Here is a 26,168-nt window from a genome sequence, read left to right as displayed (position 1 = left end):
CTTTCTTTCTTTCTTTCTTTCTTTCTTTCTTTCTTTCTTTCTTTCTTGCGAGAGATTGAGAGAATGAGTGGGAGGAGGGGCAGAGGGAGAAACAGACTCCCCGCTGAGCAGGGAGCCCCATGTGGGGCTGGACCCCAGGACCCTGAGATCATGACCTGAGCCAACAGCAGATGCTTAACTAGCTGAGCCACCCAGGTGCCCCCAAGGATGCTTCTTGGTAGAAATGGGAATTAAAGCTTATTGAGAGACAAATGCAACTAAGTTAAAGAGAAGTTTGGAACTAGAAAGAGCAGTTCAGGTTTCATGTTATAGCTTTGGTATTTTAAGTGTCTTAAGGTTGCTAGAAAGGGCGTAAAACCTCAGTATGACCGATGTGCTGCTCAATTTGACTTTAGTTAGGGGATATGCTAAGACAAAATTGGGACGAATTTCACACCAAACCACCTGAAATTGTCTTCCATTTTGTCAAGTTTATTCAAGGGTGACTTTGCTTTGCTCATACTTTGATGGCTAGACCTACCGAATGAAGTCAGGATAACAGGATTAGTTTCTCCCAAAACAATACTACCAGCAGAAAGAATTGTCCAAATCCACTTTTTTTTAGGAGGGGCCGGTTGGGCCTAGGAAGCATTTTTGAACTTTATGGATTTCTTTCCATTACAGAGCCACTGCAAGAAGTTCTTATAAATTTAATTGTTGAAAAGAGTTTTGAGATCACCTTCCTTTGAGGGGCTTCCCATTTCTCCCAGATAAAATCCCACATCCTCACCCTAGCTGGAAGTCTTTTGGTGATCTCTTCCCATAGTAATCCCTCAGGCTCACCCTCCTCTCCCTCTTGCACTCTGATTCTACCTCAAGAGCAAATTGTCACAGTGCTGTTTCCACAGCTGACCGAGGCTGCTGGGCATTCCCACGGGGATTTGCTACTGAGGACAGCATCATGCATTTGGGAGAGGGGGGTGTTTTCTTTGCAAATCCTGCCTCCTGTCCTTTTAATTCCTAAGAAATAAGAGAGGTCAGGCTTTTCCCTTTCTTAAGACTTTACCGAGGACTGAGATTGATTCATTTGGGAAAGGAAGTTCAATGCAAGAAAGGGAAAGATCGCTGCCACCAGGAGAGGCTATTTTGAGAGCCCACAGGCTTCAGGCCTGCTTCAGAATCTATTATAGGGCTTCTTGTTGGCTTAACTCCTGGCCTGCTGCCATTGGTGAGGCCAGTTTGCTCTGAAGTGAGACTTTTGAACATCTATTTTCCACAAAGTTCAGTTCAACTACTGAAAATTTTGGAGCCAGGAAAAAGTTCATTGCAGTCTATGTCCCACCTTAGGTAAGTTAATTAGTCCCTTTGTGCCTCAGTTTCCTCTTTTATAAAATGTGAAGAATTATAGTAACAGCTACCATAGAGGATTATTATGAATATGAAATGAGTTAATATATGTAAAGCATTTAGAGCAATACCAGGCTGCTCTAATAAGCTCTGGACACGTGTGAGTTATTAATAACTACAGCATACCCATTGAACTTATTGCCACATTTCCATTGCCTTATACTTCTGCACCTGGGGCTTTCAGCAGAGGTGAAGAATTTACATTTTTCCCCTAATAAATTTTCTTTGTTGGCTCGGGATCATTTTTTCTAAACTGGTGGGACTTTTTTTGACTAGACCCAATCATCCAATGTATCGATTACTTACTATCTTAAATTTCCTATAGCATACTGCCAGAGTTGCACCTCATCGTGAGTGATTTTTGTTTCTTTAACAAACTGATTAGAGGCCTACTATGTGTTGTGGTCCTAAATGCATTTGAGTGTGTGTGCGCACAGGAGTGGTTAAGGCACGGATAAGACTTCTTCATTTTAAACGTGCATATAGTTTTTAACCACCGCAAAATAATCTAAATGTTTAAATAAGAGGTAAGGTAAATGGGATACTGGCTGTGGGCTGAATTTGAAAGCATCATGCCATAAGGATCTAGCATGGAACACTGATGCCTTGGTATAGTTTCTATTACCTTGCAAAAATGCATACTAGAGAGAAAGGGTTTTTTTTTTTTTTAAATCTTATCCCTTAACATTTAAAAATATTTAAATATATCACACCTTAAGGGCATGAACGGAGTGAGGTCAGTTTTGTTTAACAAAAACAGGGCAGCCTGTGAAGCTTGAAAGAAAAAAATGAAATATAGGACAAATCACAAGAAGCCCTATTTTATGAAGAGAGTAGTAAACCAAGAGGTGTTCCAGACGAAAAACATCAGGTAGGTTTAAAACTATTTGAAATTTATTTGTAGTACGGGTTCTACTTTGAGAATGTGAAGTTCCTGGACAGAGAGACAACCATCAAATAAGTTTGGGGGAGTTGTTAGATTTTAAGCATTTTAGAGAAGTTGGAGCACAGAAGGATGGAGGGAAATACACATGATACTCTGTGCTGCTCTGTGGAACAGAAGGAAGTGCTTTTGGTTGCCAAGGGGGCTGCACACCTTGGCCCTACCCCTAAAAGATGTTTCAGAAGAGGTCTGAGCAGAAAATGTACTGTATTGTAACTTTAACATCAGAGATGGCAGTGGTCTTCTTAAGGCGGAGTGTTTCCTCTTATAATTCACAATGAATGCCCTGTGTTCAAGGCTGTAGGGCAAATCATTTCATGTTTTCTTTCCTGCAAGATAAAGGGGTTGGAACATATGATTTCTCATTGCATTTATCTCTATGGAATCTTACGACTCTGTCAGGGATGACAATCATTTCTAATTCTCCTACACATCATGTTGCCCATATCAGAATCCAGACTGGACCGATTCAGGGTCTGAGCCAGTGTGACAACTCTTGGGTACTTCTGCTGATAAGGAAGTTGACTAAGACTGTGGTAGGCATACAGAAATTAAGCTGCAAGGCACCACCATTCGTGCATTCAGCCAACATTCAGGCCTGCCTCCTATTTTTCAGGCACTGCACCAGGCACTGGGAATGCAGAACCAGATGAGACATGGTCTGCTCAGGGAAGCCTCCTCAGTGGAGGAAAAAACAACAAGAGAAGTGCCATTGGAGGCCTGTCCTAGGGCATATGGCAATATAGAGGCAGGACGGCTACCTCAGCCCTGAGGTGTCCTTAGGCAGAACAGGAAGTGAGGATCAGAGCACTATCTCACTTCTAAACAAGACAGCAGGATCGTCGGAGCTTCCCCTTGACTGACTGGCAAAGGAGCGGCTTTTTAAAACAAGCCAAACAGATATCCATCTTCTAGGGAGACCCTGGCACGTGTTCCTTGATTCTGCCAATTTTTTATGGACGGAAATACCTAGGAGGGAAGAACTGGTGAGTCTTTGTAAGTAAGAGGAAGTCCCTGGAAAGGGGCTACATTTTCCTACCAGGTGTCCCGAAGGGACTGAACTACTTCCACCTGGGAGAAAAAGACTTTGGCAGTTCAGGGTACGGGAGGGTGTCTGTCTGGAGTCATTTCAAGGCTTTTTCCATCTTGCCTGATGTGGCAACAAGGAAAGATTTGTTCGTTTTATTTATTTTCAATTTTTAAAGATTTTTCTTTTCCCTTCCCCCCCTCCCAGCCGCTCTGGTTTGGGTTTTCCATATGACTCATAATCCCTTCCGAAAGTGGAGTCGAATTCATAAAAGTGGTGGAAGGGGGGGGTGGCAGGCTGGGAGCCCCGGGTAGTCTTCACTACCTACATTCCCACTCAGCCCCCGGCGCGAGCGGCGGACGGGGGCGGGGACACCCAGCCTGCGCCCAGGATGGCGGATACTATTCACACCCCGGCGGCCGGGACCCGGTGACTGGGCGCGGGAGGGTCTGCAGCGGGCGGCGCTGCAGCAGCCTCTGCACGGCCGCCGCCGCCCGCGGGCGCCAGTGTGCGCGGGTGTGGAAGGCCGGCGTGCGGGCCGCGAGGGGTGTGCGCGCGTGAGGCGGAGCGGGGCTCGCCCCTCGCCGGCGCCCGCCGCCCCGCCGGTGATCGCTCTCCGGCCGTCTCCAGCACCCTTGGCCCCCCACGGCCGTTGGTCCGGGCGGGGGAGGGAGAAAGTGAGACTCGGTGTCATCACCATCCATTGTCAGGAGGGGAGGAAACTGGAATCCAGCAGTGGCGAGCAGCAGCTGGGCGGTCACATCTGGGAATGCAAAGCCGACCTCCCCCCCCCCTCCTCCACCACCTCCTCCTCTTTCACCCAGGATCACTTCCGAAACCACTTCGTCTTCAGCCCCTGCCTCGGCCAGAGGTTTCATTTTTAACTGAATATTTACGAAAGCTGGAAGCGTGCGAGGGGGGTGGGGTGGGGTGGAAATAGCGGCTGCTTCTTTTCCAGGGATTTATTTAATGGGGATGTGTTCAAGGCAAGAGCGAATTCAGAAGGATATCGACGTCGTGATCCAGAAGTCCAGAGCCGAGAAGGACTGCCTGTTTGCAGGTGAGTTCTCGCCTTTCCGGAGCCTCGCACCCAGCGCCAGCTTCCCCTGACCGCCCGCCGCCCCCCTTCCCAGGTCTCTGACCGCGACTTGTGTGGCTCGGGCTGGGGGTGGGTTGCACGTCCCCATTCCGGGGTTCATTTGGCAACAGCTGCTGCAGCGGGAGCGGGAGCCAAAAGGGGGAGGGGGCGCCAGCCTCTCCCCTGTTCCCCTCCCCCCCACCAGTTTGGGGGGGCCACCAGCTCTGGGGGCTGAACCACGGTGGCCCGAGCAGGGGTCTAGGCGGAGGTGCCGTGCGTGGTCTTTTTAGTCCCCTGTGGATGCCCCGAGCGTCCCTGCCCGCCTCCGGGCTTTCAGCAGCGGCGGCCGAGCCGGGCGGGGAGGACCCGCGGGTTTGCGCAATGGGCTGAGCGGCAGCGGCCGGCAATGGAGCCCGCTGCGCTGCGCTACGCTGCGCCGGCCGGCTGCGCCCGGCGCCGAGGCCCTTGGGGGGCAGCGCTGGCCGGATCTCCGCGTCTTCAGCTCGCGTTAGTCCCCTCCGACTGGCAGTACGTTGCCCCGGAAAGACAAGGGATTCCCGGGGTTCCCGAGGCGCCCTGCTCCCCTGCCTGGGGGTCGCCTTTCGTCCATTTTGCTCCCCCGGGAGAAGGATCGGATTTTGCTTTCTCAGCCACTAGCTCGGCGGGGGCCGCTTCCGGCCGCCCCGACCGGGAAATTCCCGCCGTTGCCATGGCACCCGGCACTTGTTGCGGGGGGCGGCCTCCCGCGGCACCCCGCCCGGCGTGCGCAGCATCCCCTCCTGCGTGGCGCGGAGAGGGGTCCTCGCGGTTCTCCAGCCCGCCAGGCCTTCCCTTGGTTCCACTAAATAGGGGGCCCAAGTCATGACCAAGGTGAAAAACCCACTCGAGGGTAGCTTTAACACGACTTTTCCGTTTCAGATTTCAGATACTCAGACTCCACCTTTACTTTCACCTACGTTGGCGGCCCCAAAAGGTATTTGTGTGTATAGAGTTGCTTCATTTCCTGTTCACAGGCTTGTGTTTCCTTTGTTCTTAGCATGTTCCGTGTTTGGGTATTTTTTTTTTTCTCTTGTTGCTGTCCTTTCGCCACATCCCAGGCTCGAGGTCCCCCCGTTTTAAATAAGAGGGGACATAAATATGTTTGCTTCAAGTGTTTCTAAGATCACGCCACGGCAATGAGCAGAACTCTTGCACTGCTCATGTTAAAGCTGTTATACTGTAGTAGCTTGCTCTTGAGACCTTTGGGGATTGATAGATTCAAGCGGGTGCAGAACCGGAATACTGGGTATGAAGTGAAATGCATAAAAGATAGATCTCACAAACTAGTTTGAACACAAGTAATAATTTTCCTGGTGAGTTGGGGCTGCGTGTTTCCATGTTTTCTGAAGGTTGACGTAAATATGCAGTCTGCCAATTCTTCATACTTTTTTTTTTTTAAGGAGCGGTATTTTGGTTTTCGCATTTAGTTTTGGAAAGGATTTGGAAGTTATATGTAGCTGGAGTGTATAACTTCTCCTTGAGGGGGAGGTATGACAGATGCATATATTAATACCAAATTGTTAACAGTGTGAAAGAAGTTCAAATCCAATTTTGTATTTAGGAAGTAGAGTGAAAATGAAAGGTAGCTTTTAAAATATGCCTTGCTGTCTTCACTTGTTAAGTTAGGATTTTCTCCCTTTTAGCCCTTTGGGGACACTGGTTTAAAAGAGCAGTGGCCACATACGAGAACTGTCAGAGATTTATCCTTGCTATTAGGACTTGACATTTAATATCATTTGACCACATTCCAAAATATTGCTTAGCTTAATGGAAACATTTATGAACATATAAATTGCAAAAGAAGCTTTCCTCTGTAAATACATTTTTTTAAGAGATTGGAATTAATGTGAATCTTTAAAATGCTTGGGATCTGTGCTGCAGTCTATATCAAAAAAGCTTTAATTAAAACAGTTATCACATTTCCCATATGTACAGCCTAAGCCCCCTCAGGTTTGGTATATTGATTTGATTTACTGGTTGAGAACATAGCACATATAACATGTACTTATTGGGAAAGAATAAAATTATAGTACTTTGTAATTTACTGTGGTACTATCATCCTTGTAGTTATGAATAAAAAGAATAACTTAGAGGAGATTCAGCTAAATTAATGCTGCTCCTACACTTACTATCCAAAGGAGGTTGGTGTATGACTAATATCCTTTTGGATTATTTTAACAGTTAAAATATGCCATGCGGCCCATTGAAAACATTCTCCATGCAATCAGGTAGATAGCTGCTTGAGTAGTCGGCTTAACAGTTACTGTGATTCACCCACTGAGAGGTGTGGCCTGGAGAATGCTCTGGGTAGCTTTTTCAACTAACTAGCTTATTTTCAATAAGATACTTGAATTCTTTTGGGCTCAGTTTATTTATCTGTACAATGAAGGAGTGAGCCACACACTTAATCTCTAAGATCTGTTAGATGTGGCAGTAAGATTCTTTATCAGCCAATTATTGAACTGGTGTTAACACAGCAAGAGGTGGAGAAGGTATGAATGCCTCAGGAGCAAGGCCAGGGGGGTTGGGATGAATAATTAACTGATTAAGATAACATCAGTTTTCACTGTAGGAACAAGCACCATGGTTGCTCTTATTAAAGTAAGAGATGTTTCATGTTCTATGTAATCCTATTAAGGGATAGTATTTTCTTTTGTCTCTGATTTAAATACCTGGGGCTTGTATATCTACTAAAGAAGACTTTAACTGAACTGTTCTATGATTGCTTTGTCTCCCTAAAAGCTTGTTCTACAAAACGATATATAGGTTGTTTTAGTATAATAATGATAATAATCCCTTTATGCATTTATAGCTGATGGCAGAGAAGACCTTTTTTTTCCCCTGAAGATTAAAATGCATTGTTTTCGTTAACTACATTAGAATCTGATATTTATTATGTATTTCTCATTGTGGCATTTAAAACTGAGCATTTAAAATTTTTAAAAATCCTGCTGTTTTGATTGAAAGTGCTTATTAACTTATAATAGTGTATTAATAGTGTCATTTCCGGTAGACTTACTTCACCATTAAAGGAGGTGGGAATCTTAAGGAGAGATAGTACGGGATTATCTTGAATTATATTTAACTATCATTTCATCTAAGCCACTGAGAACATATTTAAGGATAATTTTCAATTCAGGTTGTAGATAAAACTTAATAAACCATTTACTCTTTCTCACACTTTCTAAGAACGAGTTACACTTTGTTCTAAAGGCAAAGGTTGACCTTACGTGTTACTATTCAAAAAAAGAAATAATATGGTGAATTTTTTTTACACTTTTTTTTATGTTTCTGTGCATAAGAGGAAGTGCCACTAGAGGCGACTGTGTCAGGGCTGGCCAGTGCCTGGTAAATTGACCTTTCATTTGGAGGTTGAAGGGCTTGTTAACATTTGCTGTTCTGCTGTCTTGGTGGACCTTAGGTGAGGAATAAGGGGGGAGTGGCTGGTCAGCTGGGAGACTGAGTTCAGTTCGTTTTCCCTAAAGAGAAGGTTCATGTAATCATTATATCCTCACTTTTGGACATACAGACTGAGCTCAGAGAGCTTAAGAAAAATGCTGAAATTTACTCAGTTCATTGAAGAAGCTACCATGTACACCCTGTCCTGTCACCCTCTCGAGACCTGTGCTCATTCCTCTACAGTAGTGTTCTCAGCCTCTTTGAACATGGAGCCACTTGGACATTAAAGGATCATGCAGATACTGATAGGAGAGTGATAGTTCTAGTGTCTTTTGATTGAGAAATAATGAGAAAGAGGTGTTAAATGTTATGAATCTGATTATTTATCCATCTGCAATGCTTAAAAATTTGTGGTATATATACAGCTAGATTAATTTATTCTAGCAGTGGTCTTTGTAACACACCTCTGATTCCTGGACTTCTTGGAATAACTTCACAACCATCAGTGGTTCAGGGCCTGCCACGGGCACCTACCCAGTGCTGTTTCCAATTTCAGGGGTGTGCTGATGTCTGGCCCCGAATGTAGACAGTTTGGAAGTTTATGCAAAAGTAATTCCTTCCCTCTACTTGTAATGCTTGTGATCTTCTGCCTCCTTTCTCCCTTATTGATTGATAGTAAAATCCCTAAGACCACAAAGGTTTGGGATTCTGGTTCTTCATCTCATTTGCAGTCAGTCTTGCAGTTAGTGGTGGAAGAAACAAGGGAGGAAGTGAGTAGTGACAGTGACTAGGGCTGGGAGAGCAGGCTGAGTCTCTGGTATCAGTGGTCCGCAAAGAAAGGACTGAGCGGGGTGAGCCCATTGGGCCTGGCCATAGACCCCTGTGGGACTCTCTGATTGTGAGCTTCCAGCAAGGAAAGTGTATCGTGAGGATATAATGGAGGTTTTAAAAATACACAAATAAAAAGTGTTTATTGTAAAAAAAACTTTTTTGTTAAAGAGAGAAGCCAAGAAAATAAGAACACATGATTTTTTCATTTCTATTAATGTGTTAGAATTTATTCTTTCAGAATTTTTATGTGTCTATATGCATATAAAATATATGCATCCAGGGATTTTATTATACTCTTTTGAGACCTCAGTGTTTTTTCACCCAAGAATATAACAATGTCTTCCCTTTAGAAAAGATACGAGACTAAAGAAATGTTTATTATTGAGAGTTTTCCAATCAAGGAGTGTGACTGCATGATAAGAACTCTAACTTTTATATTAGAAATTATTAATACATTAGAAACTTAATATCTGGCAGAATGTTCAGAATTGCCTATAGGTGTACACCTTTTATTGTAGGAAGAGACACTTTTTCACATGGTCATGGGTAGAGTGGCATCTTTTGAAGTATGTGCCCCCCCCCCAAGGATATTCTGTTCACATAAGTGTTTTGGAGCATCACATGTAACACTAACAATAGCGTCCACAGTCCCTCCAATCACATGCTACCTCTTCTTTTTCCTGGGCCTTTGCACATGCTGCAGATCACCCATCTACACCCTGTCCTCCCCACCCTGCCCTGTTTCAACCTTGGGAGGCCTTCATTGTTGGATCTTTGCTAAGGCAAATTCCCCTCTGAGGAGCCTTTCTTGGCATCCTCTTCCCTGTATTATCCTTCTAGGTATTTCTAAAACCATGTTGTCACATTGTGTTGTTAGCACCTGTTTACTTGATCATCTGTCTGACCTTGAGCTGCTTGGAGGCAGGGTCTGTACTATTCATTGCAGTTTCCCTAGCCCCTAGCTCCCTGCCTGGTACAACGTGTTTTTTGGATAAGTAGATGTTGATTCAATTATTAAACGAATGCTAAAAGGTCTTCTGGCAGGTGAGAAGCAATTTCCTAACTAAATGGCCAGGTATAGAGATAGTCAAATACTTCACAAAGCCCCAAATCTGGTAATGTCACTTGCAGTAGAATTTCTTCAGAATCCAGAAGTTGCCCAGCCAAGTGATAAGCCCTGTGGCATGCTCAAATGCTTTTAGAAGACAGAAAGATAATGCAGTTGCTTAACATGATGAGGGAGTTAATGGAGACTGTGACACACTAGAGAGTTTGGACTCTAAAAGTATTTAATTCAGTTTAAAAAATCAGTAGCGCTCTGGTGAACAAATTTTCTGGGGGCCCTAATCCACCTGGGCTCCCAATATTTCATTCCTTGCTCATGGGATGCCATGGAGAAAGGCAATCTACTTGATTACTAAAGTGCATTTGTTTTGACTTTCTTCGAAAAAAGTATATGTGGGTGCAGGAATGGGGGCATTGAGAGAGTGGTGAAGTAGAAAGAGCATCTCAAAAAGATTAATCAGTTTTCATTGTGAAAGAATTACATACGCATTCGAGAAATCTTGAAATAATGCAATTATTTTGAAACCATCAAGTGCTTCTTAAGATGTCATAATGAAAAGAATGATCATTTTTTAAAATCAGAAATTAGCATGTTCCTCTTGGCCATGGGGACTTGCTTCTCAATTTTATGCTGTGTCAATTATTACCCAAAATAATGATTTTTTTTTTAAAAAAGTCTTTTCCTTGGAGCCCTGGAAACCTACGTTGGAAGCTGGGGTGCCTGGTGGAAGGGAGTTTGAAGGAAGCCAAATGAGTGAGTGAGATCTGAGCTTTCATATCCCTTTGTAAATTACAGCTGCTCTGGCTCTTTTCTGTACAGAATTTTTTTGAAGAAGATTTCATTGTTAAATGAATTTAAAAACCACTGACCTAAAACAACCACCAGTTTAACATAACTATAACTCTATTGAAACTTATATAGTAAAATATTTAAAGTCCACTTATTTCATGGATTAAGATAATACTCTTACTTGTATTTATCGGGCATAGTCTCTGCTATGCCTTTTGCCTGCCTTACATCCTATATTTGCAACAAAGACAAGTAGGTATTTTGTTAGCTATTTTACATTTTATAGCTAAAGACACTGAGGCTTGGGTGATTTAAATAGCTTACAGTTACTAAGAAGCAGAGTAGGGGTACGCTGCAGTGTGATCGATGTTTATGTAAGGTTTAAGGGGCTGAACTGGCATGACTAGGATGGCTGGGGAGGGATTGCTTAGTGGGATGCCCTCCAGGGGCCGTCCTGAAAATTCTGCTGGCTGGCAAGGGAAATGCCTGAGCCCAGGGCTGAGCGTTAGGAGCAAGAAAATTATGTACATTGGCTGTGGAATCCTTACACAAATATTGGGCCGACCCATTTAAATTCCCCATCATCTCTTTCAGCAGCAGTTTGAAAAATACATGCAAGAGAGCATTTATCAGTCCTAAAAATGTTTTGTAATTCTCTGCACAGATTTGCTTTTGGGTAGATTGTGCTATATAGTAGATAAATCTTGCTTTAAGACAGATGCCCCTGACTCAGTATGGAATGGTTAAGTCACTGGCATGTCATCTTTCTCCTTTTCACTCGCTACATTTTTGAAATTCCATTTTCCAGGTACCCCCAGGGAAGACTAATAGGAAATATGCTTTTATTAATAAGGCTTGTCAGTCCTGTTTCACTGGGACATAATTTAGGTTTTCTGTCCAGTTGCCTAACTCAAATGCTGGACACTTCAACCCATCATATCAGAACAACCCATCACTTCCTTGCTAAATGAGGCTTCTCTTCCCAGCCTTTTCCTCGTGTCACATCAGCTGAGCCACTCAGGAGGAATCTGTCTCAGGTTTTGTGTATCCCTCCTTCTTCATTTCTTTTGAGGCTTCAGTGGCTCTTTCTTTGAAATCATTATGGGCATCTTCATCCCTCACAGTGTCAACATCTGGCCCGGGCCCTGATCACCTTGACTTAGGTCAGTCACTTTAACCCAGTGTTTTAAAATTCTTGCCTAACAGCTCCTCACCCGTCCAGTTCATTGATACCTGAACTCTTTTTTTTTTTTTTTTGAAGATTTTATTTATTTGACAGAGAGAGGTACAGCGAGAGAGGGAACACAAGCAGGGGGAGTGGGAGAGGGAGATGAGCAGGGAGCCTGACGCAGGGCTCGATCCCAGGAACTGGAATCACGACCTGAGCTGAACTAAGGCAGATGCTTAACGACTGAGCCACCCAGGCGCCCTGATACCTGAACTCTTTTAATTATGAATTTCACCATAGCATTTTCCTGCTCAGAAGCCTTCAGATGCGACCACGGTTTCCTCCATATCAAATTGAAACCCCCATCCTTGGCTTTCTAGAGCCACCTTGCCCATCCAGTCGTATGTACTTCTCAGGCTTCCACTGTCCGCTTATTGACTTGGGTCTCTCCATTCAACGGCAGTTTGTATTTAGTGCATTAAGCATCCACAGTTGTTCAAGGTTTATTGACTGGTAGTTTCTGTGTCACATAATGACACAGGTTTGGATATTGAGATCATGATTTTTATTATCACACGTGCCAGTTCATTTAATCTTTTCTTTAACCACTAGTGGCATTTCTGTGAACATGTATGACGTATTTATGCTCAAGAAGAGGATAGAGTAAGATCATGAGTAGAACAGACTGAGAACGAGAAGACAGTGAAATCTGAGGAGGATGGGATGAGAATATAAATAGATTGTTCCCAATCCATTACAGAATAATGGCAAGTTTTGGGTGTGGTTAATTTGCATATCAGTGACATCCCAGTTTATGGCTGATACCTTGTTGGTATTAGTGGAGGATGCCAAAGCACAACATTAAATTTAAAAGGCAATACCTTTGTGCAGTCAGATCAGTTTTCCCTGTACAGAAATGAGCAGAAAGCTAGCTGCTGACTTTTTCCAAGATGGTTTCTTTTTGAACATTCTGAAATACAGATTGAAAAGATCATACTGATGGCCTGAAAGTGTTCTTAGGATTTCTCAACCAACTCAGAAGTGTTATAGTTATTTAGATTTTTATCATTGCTTTGTCTAAAAAATATGTATAGGTTGTTATCTAAGAATCACTTATAGAATATTTACTCTATAGAATGGAACCAGAGACTAATATAACTATATTTGTTAGGCTTTCACACCTATGAAGAATGAAGTTCAGGCAAAATTGGAAAACAAGCAAAAATGCTATTAAGGACAGATCTGTGTAAAAGAGAAAATGTAAGTCAAATAAAAAGTCACAAAAAAATCAATACTCTGTTTAAAGACTAGAATATAGTAAGAATTTCCTACTATTTTTTTTCCTACTATTTCTAAAAAGAGAGTAATATTTTTCTTACATTGTGGGATACCATTTCCCAAACTGTTTAATTAGGTGTTAGGTATGTGGCCAAATATGTCTGGGAAATGCTTAGTTAAACAATATTAAACATTTCTAATGGTTGGCTTTTTGGAGCTTTTTATATATTAGTATACATTATGCGTATCCAAGAGGTGAATGAAGTATTCAGCGCTTCTCAGACTTACTTGCTTACAGATCTGGAACATCTTGAGAAAGTTGTTTTGTAGAAAATACTTTGGCAAACTCAGTTTTACTCATTAAAAATAGTTTTTGAGTAAACAGCAGTATAGTAGAAATAGAAATTGCCAATTCACAATTGAGCCCTGAAGAATTTACTTTCAGTAATTTTTGTAGAACTTGCTTTATGACCAGGAAAGCTTTGGTTAAAGGCATTTGACATTTCATGCCACTGACTTTTCTACGTGAGGATTTATTTCTCTGGGTCTCTCACTGTCATCAGTTGTATTGAATCCATTTATGATAAGAGCTTTCAACTATTCTTCATCAAAGCCTTGAAGTTAGCAGGGCCCACTTTGGTACAGGATTAGAAGTCAGCCTCATAAGGAAGTGTTAGAGATAATGATTTTGTGTAGCAGAAGTACTCATTATGTCCTCTTAAATTCTGTCACTTTGGCTGCAGTAGGGCTTCTTAGTGAGCAATCTGATGTATATACTTTTGGAGAAATTTGTGGTGAGGGAAATATGGAATTTATCTACATGTTTCTTTTTTTTTGATAAATTACATCTAGAAATCAATGAGGGCATTTATTTTATGTATTTTCCTGCTAGTCACCAAATGAGAAATTTACTGAAGGAGTTTTAAAATATTTCTCAGAATTTTTTAAACATGAGTCAGGAAGCAAACTTTTTTTTGGGGGGGCAGTTGTCAGTCATTACACTTTAGGAAGCCACACGCTACTTTTGGTAACACATGAATGGAAAATGAAACTGGTGCTTCCAAGCACAGTCCTGTGGACACAGTGTCATGTATATATTGAAAATGATTCATGTTAACAGCAGACCTGTTCCTACCTATGTGAACACTCCGTAGCTTTTGTGATTTAGGGAAACCACTGGAACCCCACACATACTGAAAATCTAGTAAATTCTAGGTTTTTCATTTTGAAATCAGTGTGCAAAATCTTATCTTAAGTGAGTGAATTCATGATTGTGAGGATACGTTTGTCAGTCTGTCTGTATCTGTGTCAGTGATCTTAAGAACAAAGTCTTAGATACTGGAATGTGGAAGACCTGAGCAGAATGTAAAGATCTGCTTCATGGGTAAAAGCTGATGCAGTCATCATTTCTTATTAAAATGCACCACAGCTCGATATGCAAAAAAAAAAAAGGCCCTCTAGCTGCAAAGTAGTCATTACTTTATTATCACCACAGAATTTGATATGATTTCTCTAGTGAATGGCCAAATTCATTTTTAGTTAACTAAGAAAAAGTTTGAATAATTCCCTGTGAGCCAAATTCTCTCCTGTTTCTTTTTGGAGCAGTCCATCCTTATGGGAAAACCAGCTTAGAATGGTGATTTAAGTGAGTTTCAATTAATATGAGAATTGCATATTCTTGGCTGAATTTGACGCCCAAATGATAAAATTTGGAGCAAGAAAGATTTTAAACTTAGTTTTTTTAAAATCATACTAGTTTAGGGGTTAGTTGGTTAACAGTCTAACTCTTGGTTTTGGCTCAGGTCATGATCTCATGGGTCGATTGATCGAGCCCTGCGTGGGGCTCCGTGCTCAGCAGGTGTCTGCTTGAAGATTCTCTCCCTCTGGCCCTCCCCCCACTTGTACGCGTGCATGTATGTGCTCTCTCTAGCTCTCAAATAAATAAACAAATCTTTAAAAAAATGAAATCATACTAGTTTGATTTTCTTTTTTAAATGAGGTGTAATTGACATATAACATCATATTTGTTTCAGATGTACAATATAATGATTTGATATTTGTATATATCATGAAATGATCAGCACATAAGTCTAATTAAGATCTGTCACCACACATAGTCACAAACATTTTTTTTCTCGTGATGAGGACCTTGAAGATCCACTCTCTTCGCAACTTTCAAATACACAGTATGGTATTATTAACTATAATCACCATGTTGTACATTATATCCCCATGACTTAATTGTAGCTGGAAGTTTGTACCTTTTAATCCCCTTCACTCATTTCTCTTACCCCCACCCTCAGTTTGATTTAATGTGAGCTTTCTGTGTTGACTTCCTATGTCATTAATGTAAAATTTCCAGTGTCCTCAATTCTCGATGTCCAACATACACAAAATCCTTGCCAGCTGTAGGTAATTGGCAGGGAAAAATCCACTTAGGGCAGTGGTTTCACAAAAGGTTTTTTAAAACAGAAATGTGACGTTTCCAGTCTTTGGGGGTACATTCTGTAGAGTGTTACGTTTCAGATGCACTTTTAAATGAAAATACAGGTGCTTACCACTACCTACCTATTAGAGTGGCCAAAATCCAGAACATTGAGGACACCAGATATTGGCGAGGATGTGGAGCAACAGGAGCTCTGGTTCATTGCAGGTGGGAGTGCAAACTGGTACAGCCACTCAGAAGACAAAAGTTTGGCAGTTTCTTACAAAAACTAAACATACTCTTGCCATACTCTACAGCAGTCACACTCCTCTGTATCCATCCAAAGGAGTTGAAAACTTAGGTTTACGCAAGACCTGCACATGGATGTTTATAGCAGCTTTATTCAAAGCTGCCAAAACCTGGAAGCAACGGAAGCAACCAAGATGTCTTTCAGTTGGTGAATGGATAAATCACCTGTGATACATACAGACAATGGAATATTATTCAAGCACTAAAAGGGAATGAGCTATCAGGCCTTTAAAAGACATGGGGGAAAGAATTCCTATGACTAAGTGAACGAGTCCAGTCTCAAAGGCTACAGACTGAATGATTCCAACTATATGACACTCTGGAAAAGGCACACAAGTATGGAGATAGTGACAAGATCGGTTGTTGCCAGGGGTGACAGGAGAGGAAGGAAAAAAGAGGTGGAACAGAGGATTTTTAGGGCAGTGAAGCTATTCTGTATTCTATACTGTTCTATTCTACATGCTCTATAGTCTGGTACTATAATGTGCATAAGTGTCATACATTTTTACAAATTCATAGAATGTACAACAGCAAGAGTGAACCCTAGGGTAAACTATGGACTCTTGGTGATAATGATGTGTCTCTGTGGGTTCATCATCAGTAACAAAGTACCACTCTGATGGGGGATGTTGATCACGGGGCAGGCTCTGCACATGTGGAATAGAGGGTAGATGGGAAGTCTCTGTACATTCTGCTTGATTTTGCTGTGATCTCCAAACTACTCTAAAAATTAAAGTCTATTAAAAAAATAGACAAGAAAGGCAGGTGCTTGCCAAGACTTTTTCAACTTCTAAATAAGGACTCTGATTAGAAGTTTAAGAATTTCTTTTTTACTTAACACAGGCATATAAATTTGAATTAGGAAAATATAAAACTAGCTATTTATTTTTATTAAATTGCCTTGGCACAAAACTAAAATGAATAGCCTGTATTACAGATTTAGTATGTAGCTAATTCCATAGAGAAAAAAAAATCACCATTTTAAATTAGATTTTCTATCAGTGTTTTTCAAATATAGATTATAAAACTATACTAAACAAGAATATTTCAAGAAATACTAATAATTATTACAGAAATTCCATGCCTGCTAATTTTTTAGTCCCCAAAGAAATACATAATGCCAGTGCACTTCTCAAATAAAATCAAGTAGGAGTTGGTGTTCTAAGATACTTCTGTGGCTGAATGCTGAGCGTAAACACAAAACATATTTGAAATGTGTATGCTGTTGTGTGTCTTTCACACATGATACATGCCTGCATACACAGGCATTGATATGCACATACCTGCAAACATTGAAATTGCAATGCATTTTAAGTTTTCTTCCTAAACATGCAAAGATAACCTTCCAAACTACATTTGCAGACAGGAAGAAAATAATATACCTATTTCTTTCTCCCTAACCACGCCCCCCCCGCCACCAACTCCCAGCATGCACAGACCATGCACAGACACGCAGTGCTCAAAGACAGAAAGTATTGAGAATTGAATTACACTGGAAAATTTTTGTGGGCTGGAGGAATAAGCAGACGAGGGACACCTTATAGGTGAAAAAACATCTGACTATGGCTTTTAGAACCACCCCAGACATCCATAATTCTTATACATAAAATTCTTATAAGTCCAACTTTAAGTTGGATTGTGTTTACTTATTAATTGTAGTCTAAGTATTTTTCAGGGCTTATGAAATTGCATTTTATATTTTCCAAAGGAAGTTTGTCCATTGTTAGTTGAGTGATTATTTTAAAAATTCTTTGTGACCCATAACGTTACAGTGCGGTATAACAGAATGGACAGATTGATTCGGTTTCTTTTTAAACAACCAAATGGCTTAACCTCTTTGAAAAAAACTTGACTTTATCATCTCTGAAATGGTAGTAATTTTGCAAGGTTTTTAGGATTGAACTTGATAATGCGCTTGGAAGGGGGTCCTGAAGACTACTCTCAGGCTCAGTGGTTTGCTAGAAGGAATCACAGGACTCAGAAAGCTGTTACACTCTGAAGTCCTGTGATAGTTTATAGTTATAGTTTATTATAGCAAAAGGGTACCGAATAAAATCAGCAGAGGGCACAGGCTCATTGGGCAAAGTCCAGGAGAAATCAGGCACAAGTTTGCAAGTGTCTTATCAGTAGAGTCATGTGGACACACTTAATTTTCCCAGCAACGATGTGTGACAACACAGGGAAAGTGTTGCCAACAAGGGAAGCCCACCTGAGCCTTGGTGTCCTGGGTTTTTATTAGGGACCAATCACAAAGGCATGCTACACCTTTACAGCTGACCTCGGCTGTTCAGACCCCAGCTTCCCAGAGCAAAAACATGTGTTCACCATACATCACACTTGTTAGTATAAACTGTCTGAGCACCACTGGTATTGCATGACCTAAGGCTTAGGGCATACAAAACACTTTTATCAGGCAGAATATTCCAAGGGCTCAGAGCTCATTTCCCTGGAACTGGCCCAGGGCCAGTCTTGAGGACAGGCCTTTCTTGGGAATGTGCAGGGTTTGAGCAACCAAGGCCTGCATTAACCCTTCCCTGCACATATGGTGTCCAGCTCAGGCCTGACAGAGAAGGCAGCATCTGATGTCATTATTTATAGCACTAGCCCAATTCCAATTACTGCAGTCGGGACCTCATAAGCAGGCAGAAAAAGGAAAACAAAAGAATTGTTCCCCCTTTTTTGGTAGGACAACTGCTCTGTCTGGTTTGGAAATAATAAAATTTCCTCCATTTCTCCACTATCATTGAATAATAATTTCTAATAACTACATTAAATGTACATGAAAGTTAAAAAAAAAATGGCAATAGCATGTGTTTATTCAAGTAATTGCATGCTCTTTTTTTCCCCCCAGAATAGCATAGTGTGTGTTCATTCATGTAACTGCCTGTGGGTTTTTTTTTTTTCCCAGTGTCACAAAGTCCAAGTCTAAACTTTTATCAGTTTTAGAATCTAAAGATTCTCCAGACTCACTTTTGGCTACATCAGGTCAGCACAGCATTCAGTAATAATGCTTTTCCTCTCCACAGGTCTGAGTTCCTGATCTTCACCTATAATTTTAGAATAATTAGGATTTTTTATTTAATTTGAAATAGTTTAGGTTTTTGTTTAGATTCCTTATTTGCTTGCCCTTGTATTTTTTCCCCCTTTCTTTAACTGGGTTGTGTAATATTAAATTAAGTGGTTTCTTTGGAAAGGCAGTGTAAGTGTGTTGTGGGGCCCCCACAAGAGCCCTTCTCTTGCAGCTCCTGCCCCTGGCCCCAGTCTCCCTGATCCCAGGGAAGTCCAGCTGGGTATATTCTGACACACGTGGAAGTACCTGCTAACTTTTCTTGCGTGGTCCGACGTGTCAAAACCTACTCTGTAGGGAGAAAACTTTTTCTGTTGTTGTTGTTGCTGTTGTTTTTATAGGGGGAAAAATTTTAACTTCAGGGTTGCATCATAGCTTTACCGGAGAGGTAAATGGTGGCGCCAGGGCAGGTGGCCCAGGGTGACCATGAAATGAAGTGAACTCGTCTTTTGAGGGCCGAGCTCGCACTTTCAAAACTTTCACTGACACTGGCCAATAAATGTCACAACTTCCTCCTGTCCATCAGTTAGGTAACAAGTTTCTTTTGATATGTCTATATTTGTGTACATAAGGAAAAAAACATGAAGTTTCTAATCATGAAATAAAGGAACAAAGGCTCACTGGATAACTAATATGAGATGGGTAAATCCCAGTTCTTGCTTCTAAATTACCCTCACATTTTTGTCCCAAGCAAATTTCTCATTTACTCCATGGAAAGGATAGAGGAGAAGCTATTGGAAGGAAAAGGTGGCTGGAACAACTTTATAGACACTGATAGCCTGGATTGCCTCAACATCTACATTTCTAATTAAAGTATCTGGTTGATAATTTAAATTAATTTTAAGCAGTGTTGTAAAGGGAAAACTCTCCAGATTCTGTGGGAGAAGGTATTTTGGGACTGGGTATTTACATAGGCTTGCCACTTCTGCCTCCTTCCTTGCCCTGGATCCCTGCCCTTTACTCTTACTTTTGATAGCTGCCTACCCTCCACTTCTCACACCCTACCTGGTCTCTGTAAGCTTCTGGTGTTTTATCTTGTTTCCCAGCAACTCTCAGGGCTTTTGGAGTTGCTACAACAAGCAAGGTGGAAAACACAAGGGTGGATGAGCGTAGAGATTTGTAAGCCACCTGTGTTCATATTGTTCCTCCATTCACTCTATATCTGCCTGTCTGTCTGTGTGAAAGTCTGTTAATGATTTTTGTGGAGCAACGATTATTACAATTAAAATCTGGGGGAAACATATTATTTTTAAGGAAATACTACCGGGCAGATAAATGAATTGATTTCTCCCATGTCCCCCCCCCAACCAAATTTGCTTAAGTGCATTGATTCCATACACTCAGTAAAGAAAAACATCACTGTCTCATAAAATATGCTTCACTTGGGGGCACCTGGGTGGTGCAGTCGGTTAAGCATCTGACTCTTGGTTTCTGCTCAGGTCGTGATCTCCTGCACAGGCTCATGTGAGTGCACACCCTCTCTCTTAAACAAATAAATCTTGAAAGAAAAAAAAGTATGCTTCACTTTCCTGTGCCTTCCCTATGCCAGAAACTCAGGCTGCCCTGCTTTAAGGGTTAGCCTCTCAGTAATGTTGGAAGCCATGAGGTAAGCCATGAGGACAGAATTATAAAATCAGATTTAAATAAAAAACTAAAACCTTGATATATTGGCACAGGCCCATTGGCTCTGGGCCTGTTGTTACAGCCTAAGGGCAGGCCTGGGTTTTCATAAAAACAGTCTATTGCCATTCAAACAAATAAGCAGAAATTATTTTTTACCCTACTTGAAAAGGTCTTTGAATACCTTAAGTGTATTAAAAATCTTGCAGGTGGTTGAAATTTTATAAAATGCTGAATTTTATCTTTTTTCATGAATTCAAAAGATAGACCGTGTTTTCTTAATAATTATTTTTTGTAGATAATTTCCCTAATAATAGGACATAAGTGAGGTTTAGTTCCAACTAAAAAGAGTATGTTACCATAGGTATAATAGAAGAATCATAAATATTTCTGATCCCTTTAGAAAATATTACTTTTTCTTAAGATCTTAGAAGACAAGAATGTCTCTTAACTGTTTCGGTAAAATACAATTGAGCAATTGAAATTTATTTCCCCAATATCTACAGGCTTCTTTTTTTTTTGGTTTAAAATTAAGTGTGTTTGGCTCTGAATCCAGTTCTTCCATTCTTGAAGGTCTGTTAGGTTACTGATCTATGAGGCAAAAGACATTTAATCATCCTGGATGTGGATAGTGATTCTCAAGCATCTTTTATTTCTTGTCTACTTAAAATGAGAGGGATTAGCTTCGAGAAGCTGGAAAAAAGAGATAGTGAACATTCCTCTTTGATAATCTACAGTAGAAAGTTTACAGATGCATCATTCTTAACAGCTTTACATTGTTTAAGAACTTTGTATAAAATTTAATTCCAGTGTCAACTAGTTGGGAAGCATTTAACCCAAAATAAAAGTCTTGGATTTTAAGTTGTACAGGAGACTCAAGAATGAGAACAACAGTTTCTTTCAACCTGAAGTTCTTTGGCGTCTGTGAGGAGGAGGCCTGAGTGGACAAGCAAACTATTTAGTTTGGTCATTAAAGGGGAACTAATTAACTGATTCAGTGGTTGCTATGAAGGACCTGGTTAAGGAACCTTCCAGTTTTGAATCCCTCATTCTCTGTCCTGTCTCTCCACACCCTGTTCTTTCCACTTTGCTTGTAGTATGATGTGATTGGAAACCAAATAATCAGGTTTGTTAGAATCATGTCTAAAATGGGACAGACTTTGTCCAGGGACTCCAGAGGGAATGTAAGCACATGGCCTTGTGACATATTTTGGTGGTTTAAATTCCTTTTGTATGTTTTGTTTTCTTCTCTGCTTAATTTTATGGTTATTTTTATTTCTCATCCTCTGATTTAGTGCTTTGGCTTACAAAGCAGTATAAATGTTGCTCGTAGTACCATTTGTCATAGTGGCAAATGGCAACATATTGACGGTGGGATACTGCTGTATGGTCAAGGCTATGCCATTAGAAACTTGTTTTCCCAAATATCCACTTTGGCTGAGTGGAGAAACCTAGATCTGAGGTGAGCCTAACTGAATACACACTGGGGTGGGGCTCACATTTGATGTCACTTTCTTTGCTTATAAATTGCTCCTTGCTTTTGAATACGAATAAAAAGGGTTACCACCAAGAATATGAAAGTAACATTTGCTAAGCTAAATTTTAATGCAATCATTTTGTCTTATTTATAGTCACTTAACATTTTCAGTTCAGGTGTTAATATTAATTCTACTTACTGGAGAGAGAAAGTACAGAAAATGTTACTCAATGTGATAACCACCTTGTTACTGCAGAAATATAGAAGTTTGACATTTTAAATATCACGTTTTAAGTTAGAAAAACTTGCCAGTGTCCCATAGCACAGAGAGATAAATCTGTGCTTGCTTGTGTCCCTTTAATCTTCCCCTTATAAAATTAAGCCTAGAGGCCTTATAGTATTTTAAATTTTCAAAATTAGGTCATGTAAATGTTGTGTCAGACTTCCAATTCATGAGTAGTATCCTCATGAATTAGGAAGATAGGATATATTTATATCCTAATTGCTTAACTGTGGACCAGAGGTGAACATAGAAGAATAATGGTGTTTTCAAATGTTAGTAAATGGTTTTTCTGTGATCTCATATACAAGTGTGATGGCTTCCCCGCCCCCCTCCCCCCCGCCAGCTCATATTAGAACATATGGTCTGATAAGTGTGAGTACATTTGGGGAGGGCAGAAGAGAAATCAGGATTGACCTGGAAAAGACTTGGTCCCAGTATTTGTGGATTAGGAGGGGGAGGGACTGAAGAGGAACCGGAAAAGCAGTGACCAGCAGGGAGAACGGGTAAGCAGCAGAACTCGGGGGGGGGGGGGGGGGGGGGGGGGGGGGGGGTGTTCCAGGAATTTTTCCTGAAGAGGTTGAGGAGAGTTCTTGTGGTCGCTACAGTGGGGGCTCAGATTGAAAGCCATCCATGTAGGAAATGATTTAAATACCCTGTTCCTAGCTGGAGGGTGAATGCTTTATTTACTTTGAAGAAAGATTTTTGACCCCTCTGTAGATTCCATCAATTTCAGATGTAATGTAAATACATTTTCCCTTTGGCTGTTTTACAAGGACATTAAGGATTAATTGTATTTAAAAGAAAGTAGCTCTTGAATGCTGCATTGAACTCCCAGGAGAGGAGGAGCTGTTTATCATTTTCTCATCATTCATTCTTTTTTAATTCATTTACCAAATATTTGCTGAATACCAATTATACTGAAGACACTATACCAGGTGCTCTAAATGGGAACACAAAGATGAATGATTAGGGGTGACTTCTGCCCTCATTATATTGTGTGTCCATATTTTATTTAAAACAATTCCCATTATAATATGAGTAACTGTGTAGGGATATAATATTGCCAATCTCAGCATTAGCTGATCTTTGACTAACATCCCTGACACATATTTTTACTTTGTAAATTCATTTTTCCTCTCTAATTTTAGAACTACTCTTAACTTCTACTGTAAAAGATGCACAGCATAACTTCATGTTTTTTCCTAAACTATAATCAATGTTATATGAACTACTTTTTCTTATTAAAAAAATAAACACAATAATAGCAAACCAAAATAAACTCCCTACACATTCCTTCTTCCATTTAAGACACAATGGTCTTATTTTAGATGGCACATCGAGAGTCATTTTAACCCTGTATTATTACTTGTGAAAATATTACTCAGTAGAAGTTTTAAAAAAAGAGAGCTTCTAATATTTATATTCTTTAATTAGCATTAAAGAAGCATATATTAATCCACAGTTTGAATTAAAATATTTTAATTATCAGGGACATGAACTTAAGACCTTTCCAATGACCATTGGTAGGATGTTCTAGTATAAGAGTGCATGCTGTTTTCCAAAGGGGCTGGTGAACGTTTCCTAGCTTAGGTGACTTTTTAGCTGGTTGGTTCTTGAAGTTCACTGAATAATGAGTGAACAGTTTTGACTACCAGCCTGAAATGTTCATCTTTAATTTTAATCAGAGCAGGTGAAAGTAGATGAATTAATAATGTGTGCCTGATTCTCTCCTTTGGATTTGAAAAGAAATAAAGACTTTACCTCCTAAATTAGGCTAGAAAGGAGGAATATTTCTCTCTGTGATTATTTCTCAATCTGGGTTTGTGTTTTTGGAAAAGGAAAATAAAAGTGCTGGTATTAGTAGCCTTTGCAACTGCCAAATAACGTAGATATTTTGATGTTTTGGACTGGTTCTATAAAACGATGGCTAGGCACATAGTTTCAGATGACAATCTGTAAAGATGTAAGAATGCTGAGCATGAAAATTATGCATTAAAAATGCTGGATTGAAAATAACAAGTGATAACTAAAGTTATATATAGATTCGTTTATTCAATTTCTCTTCAATTTAGATAATGTCATAAAAATGATAAAGTGCTTAAGTGTAGTCTTGACAGAGAACCAGCATCCAACTTCCACTTAAATCACATGAGCCTGTCAGAAACCTTATGACAATATTTAAAGATGACCTAATGTTATTTGTGAATCGGTGTCAGGAGTGACTTCTAGGAGTCATTTTACTTCATCTTTATAGCATGGACTTTTAAAAATGATAGTATCAGTATGGCTACTTTGAAAGCCAGGAGTTTAGTAAGTGTCACAAATGGCAGATAATTCTCTTCCTGCCTCCTGTTCCTTCCTCAGAAGCAGGGTGTGGGATGAGATCTCCCTGTAGGTGGTGTGCTTGGTGGTCAGTCAGGGTACTAGTGGTTCTGTTGTACTTGCATCCAGTGAAGATCAAATCTTAGCATTTCTGTTGCTTCAGCTGTTCCATTTATGGCAGTTGCTCTAGACTAGTCATCTATGTGCTCCTTTTTCAGAAATGCAGATTTTATGATATTCTTAATCATTCTCTTTGCATTTAGTTTAAACATGTTTTTAGTTGATTAGAGAATGGGGATAAGCAAGCCAGGGTTTCTGGAATGCACAGCACTCTTTCAGAGCGTGGAGAACTGCAGGAGAGCTCTGTGTCTCGAAATCTGTGTACCTCAGGCTGCCTTTATTTGCTGGTGACAGAATACTCACATTGGCTTAAATAAAAAAAGGATTTTCTTGTTTATCGAGCCCTAGATGGGTTGGTAAATTGGGTTTCTGGATTGATTGGTTTAGGGCTTAACAACATCTTCAACAGCTTGATTTCTTTCCAGAGGTCAACACTTGCCTTCCATGTCGGCAAGTATCCCTTTCTCATGGGATTGCAAGGCAGCTGCAGACAACTCTGGTGCTTTTTCCTCTTCCATATCCAGAGAGGGGAAATGCTTTCAAAAGCTGATTATTTTAGGCCTAAATTCCATTCCCATTGCTAGAGTTAGGGGTAAAATTAGCTGTCCCCAAATTAGCTACCCTGAGGAAGATATGATATAGTGATGAATAATAGGAACATTTCTAAGAAAAGGGAATAGATGTTGATGTGACAAACCCAAAGTCTATGAGAGAGAGAGAGAGAGAGAGAGAGAGTGCTTTTCCACTTTCATTTCACAGCTTATTAGTCTGTTTGGCCTTGGAAAATCTAGGGAACAGTTGGACTTACTTTAAGCAAGTAAGTGTACTGTGCTATGTGAGAATAGGTTAGTCTGACACACCCAGCATCTGCAACACAGAATACACTCCTGGATTTGACTTCAGTAACCAATATCAGTATTTTTGCCATCAGCTTCAAAAATCTGTGGCGAGCATGCATTATATAAGAAGAGGTTTCACAGGAGATAGAGATTTCCTGGGAAATAGACCAGAATATGTCATAATGAACCACTACATTTCCGTGCAGATGGTAGAGATGATACGTAAATATTTTATTCTTTTGGATAACGTTCTGCAATTCATTTAAACTTACTGATGTGATTTCAAACACACACATGACATAAAGTATGTTTTAATACTTTTCAACCAATAATGATAGGAATAAAAATCAGATAATTCTCACCTCTATATAAAATGTAATTATGAGAGTTCTCACTTATTATTTATATAAAGCCTAGAAGTTATTTCTAGCTTTACTCTTCAAGTTCTTATCAAGTAGCATTTAAAATCTTTACTGAAAGAAAACCACTTATATGATGAGTGACTAAATATGTTTTCTTTCTTTTTTTTTTTTTAAAGATCTTATTTATTTGACAGAGAGAGACACAGCGAGAGAGGGAACACAAGCAGGGGGAGTGGGAGAGGGAGAAGCAGGCTCCCCGCTGAGCAGCGAGCCCGATGTGGGTCTCGATCCCAGGACCCTGGGATCATGACCTGAGCCGAAGGCAGATGCTCAACGCCCC

General features: G+C 40.5%; 1 protein-coding gene across 3 annotated transcripts in view; it reads left to right on the top strand.

The window, feature by feature from the left end:
- The first annotated feature begins 3,139 nt into the window (after nucleotides 1-3,139).
- Nucleotides 3,140-26,168, top strand: part of PARP8 (poly(ADP-ribose) polymerase family member 8) — a 172,779-nt gene continuing 149,750 nt past the window's right edge. The window contains exons 1-3 of one of the 3 annotated variants that reach the window (XM_025867303.2): nucleotides 3,140-3,315; nucleotides 4,315-4,416; nucleotides 5,353-5,407. In XM_025867303.2, the coding sequence (XP_025723088.1) occupies nucleotides 4,326-4,416; nucleotides 5,353-5,407 (146 nt within the window). In that variant the 5' untranslated portion in view covers nucleotides 3,140-3,315; nucleotides 4,315-4,325. Of the gene's footprint in view, nucleotides 3,326-3,779; nucleotides 4,228-4,314; nucleotides 4,417-5,352; nucleotides 5,408-26,168 lie in introns of those variants that run through there. The other 2 variants (XM_025867304.2, XM_025867302.2) reach the window with 2 other exon arrangements.

This window comes from Callorhinus ursinus, unplaced genomic scaffold (assembly GCF_003265705.2).
Source record: "Callorhinus ursinus isolate GAN/ISIS: 27379988/994484 unplaced genomic scaffold, GSC_fseal_2.0 scaffold3, whole genome shotgun sequence".
Classification (NCBI taxonomy): domain Eukaryota; kingdom Metazoa; phylum Chordata; class Mammalia; order Carnivora; family Otariidae; genus Callorhinus; species Callorhinus ursinus.
The sequence above is the reverse complement of the archived record's forward strand: the minus strand, read 5'-3'. Positions and strand labels throughout refer to the sequence as shown.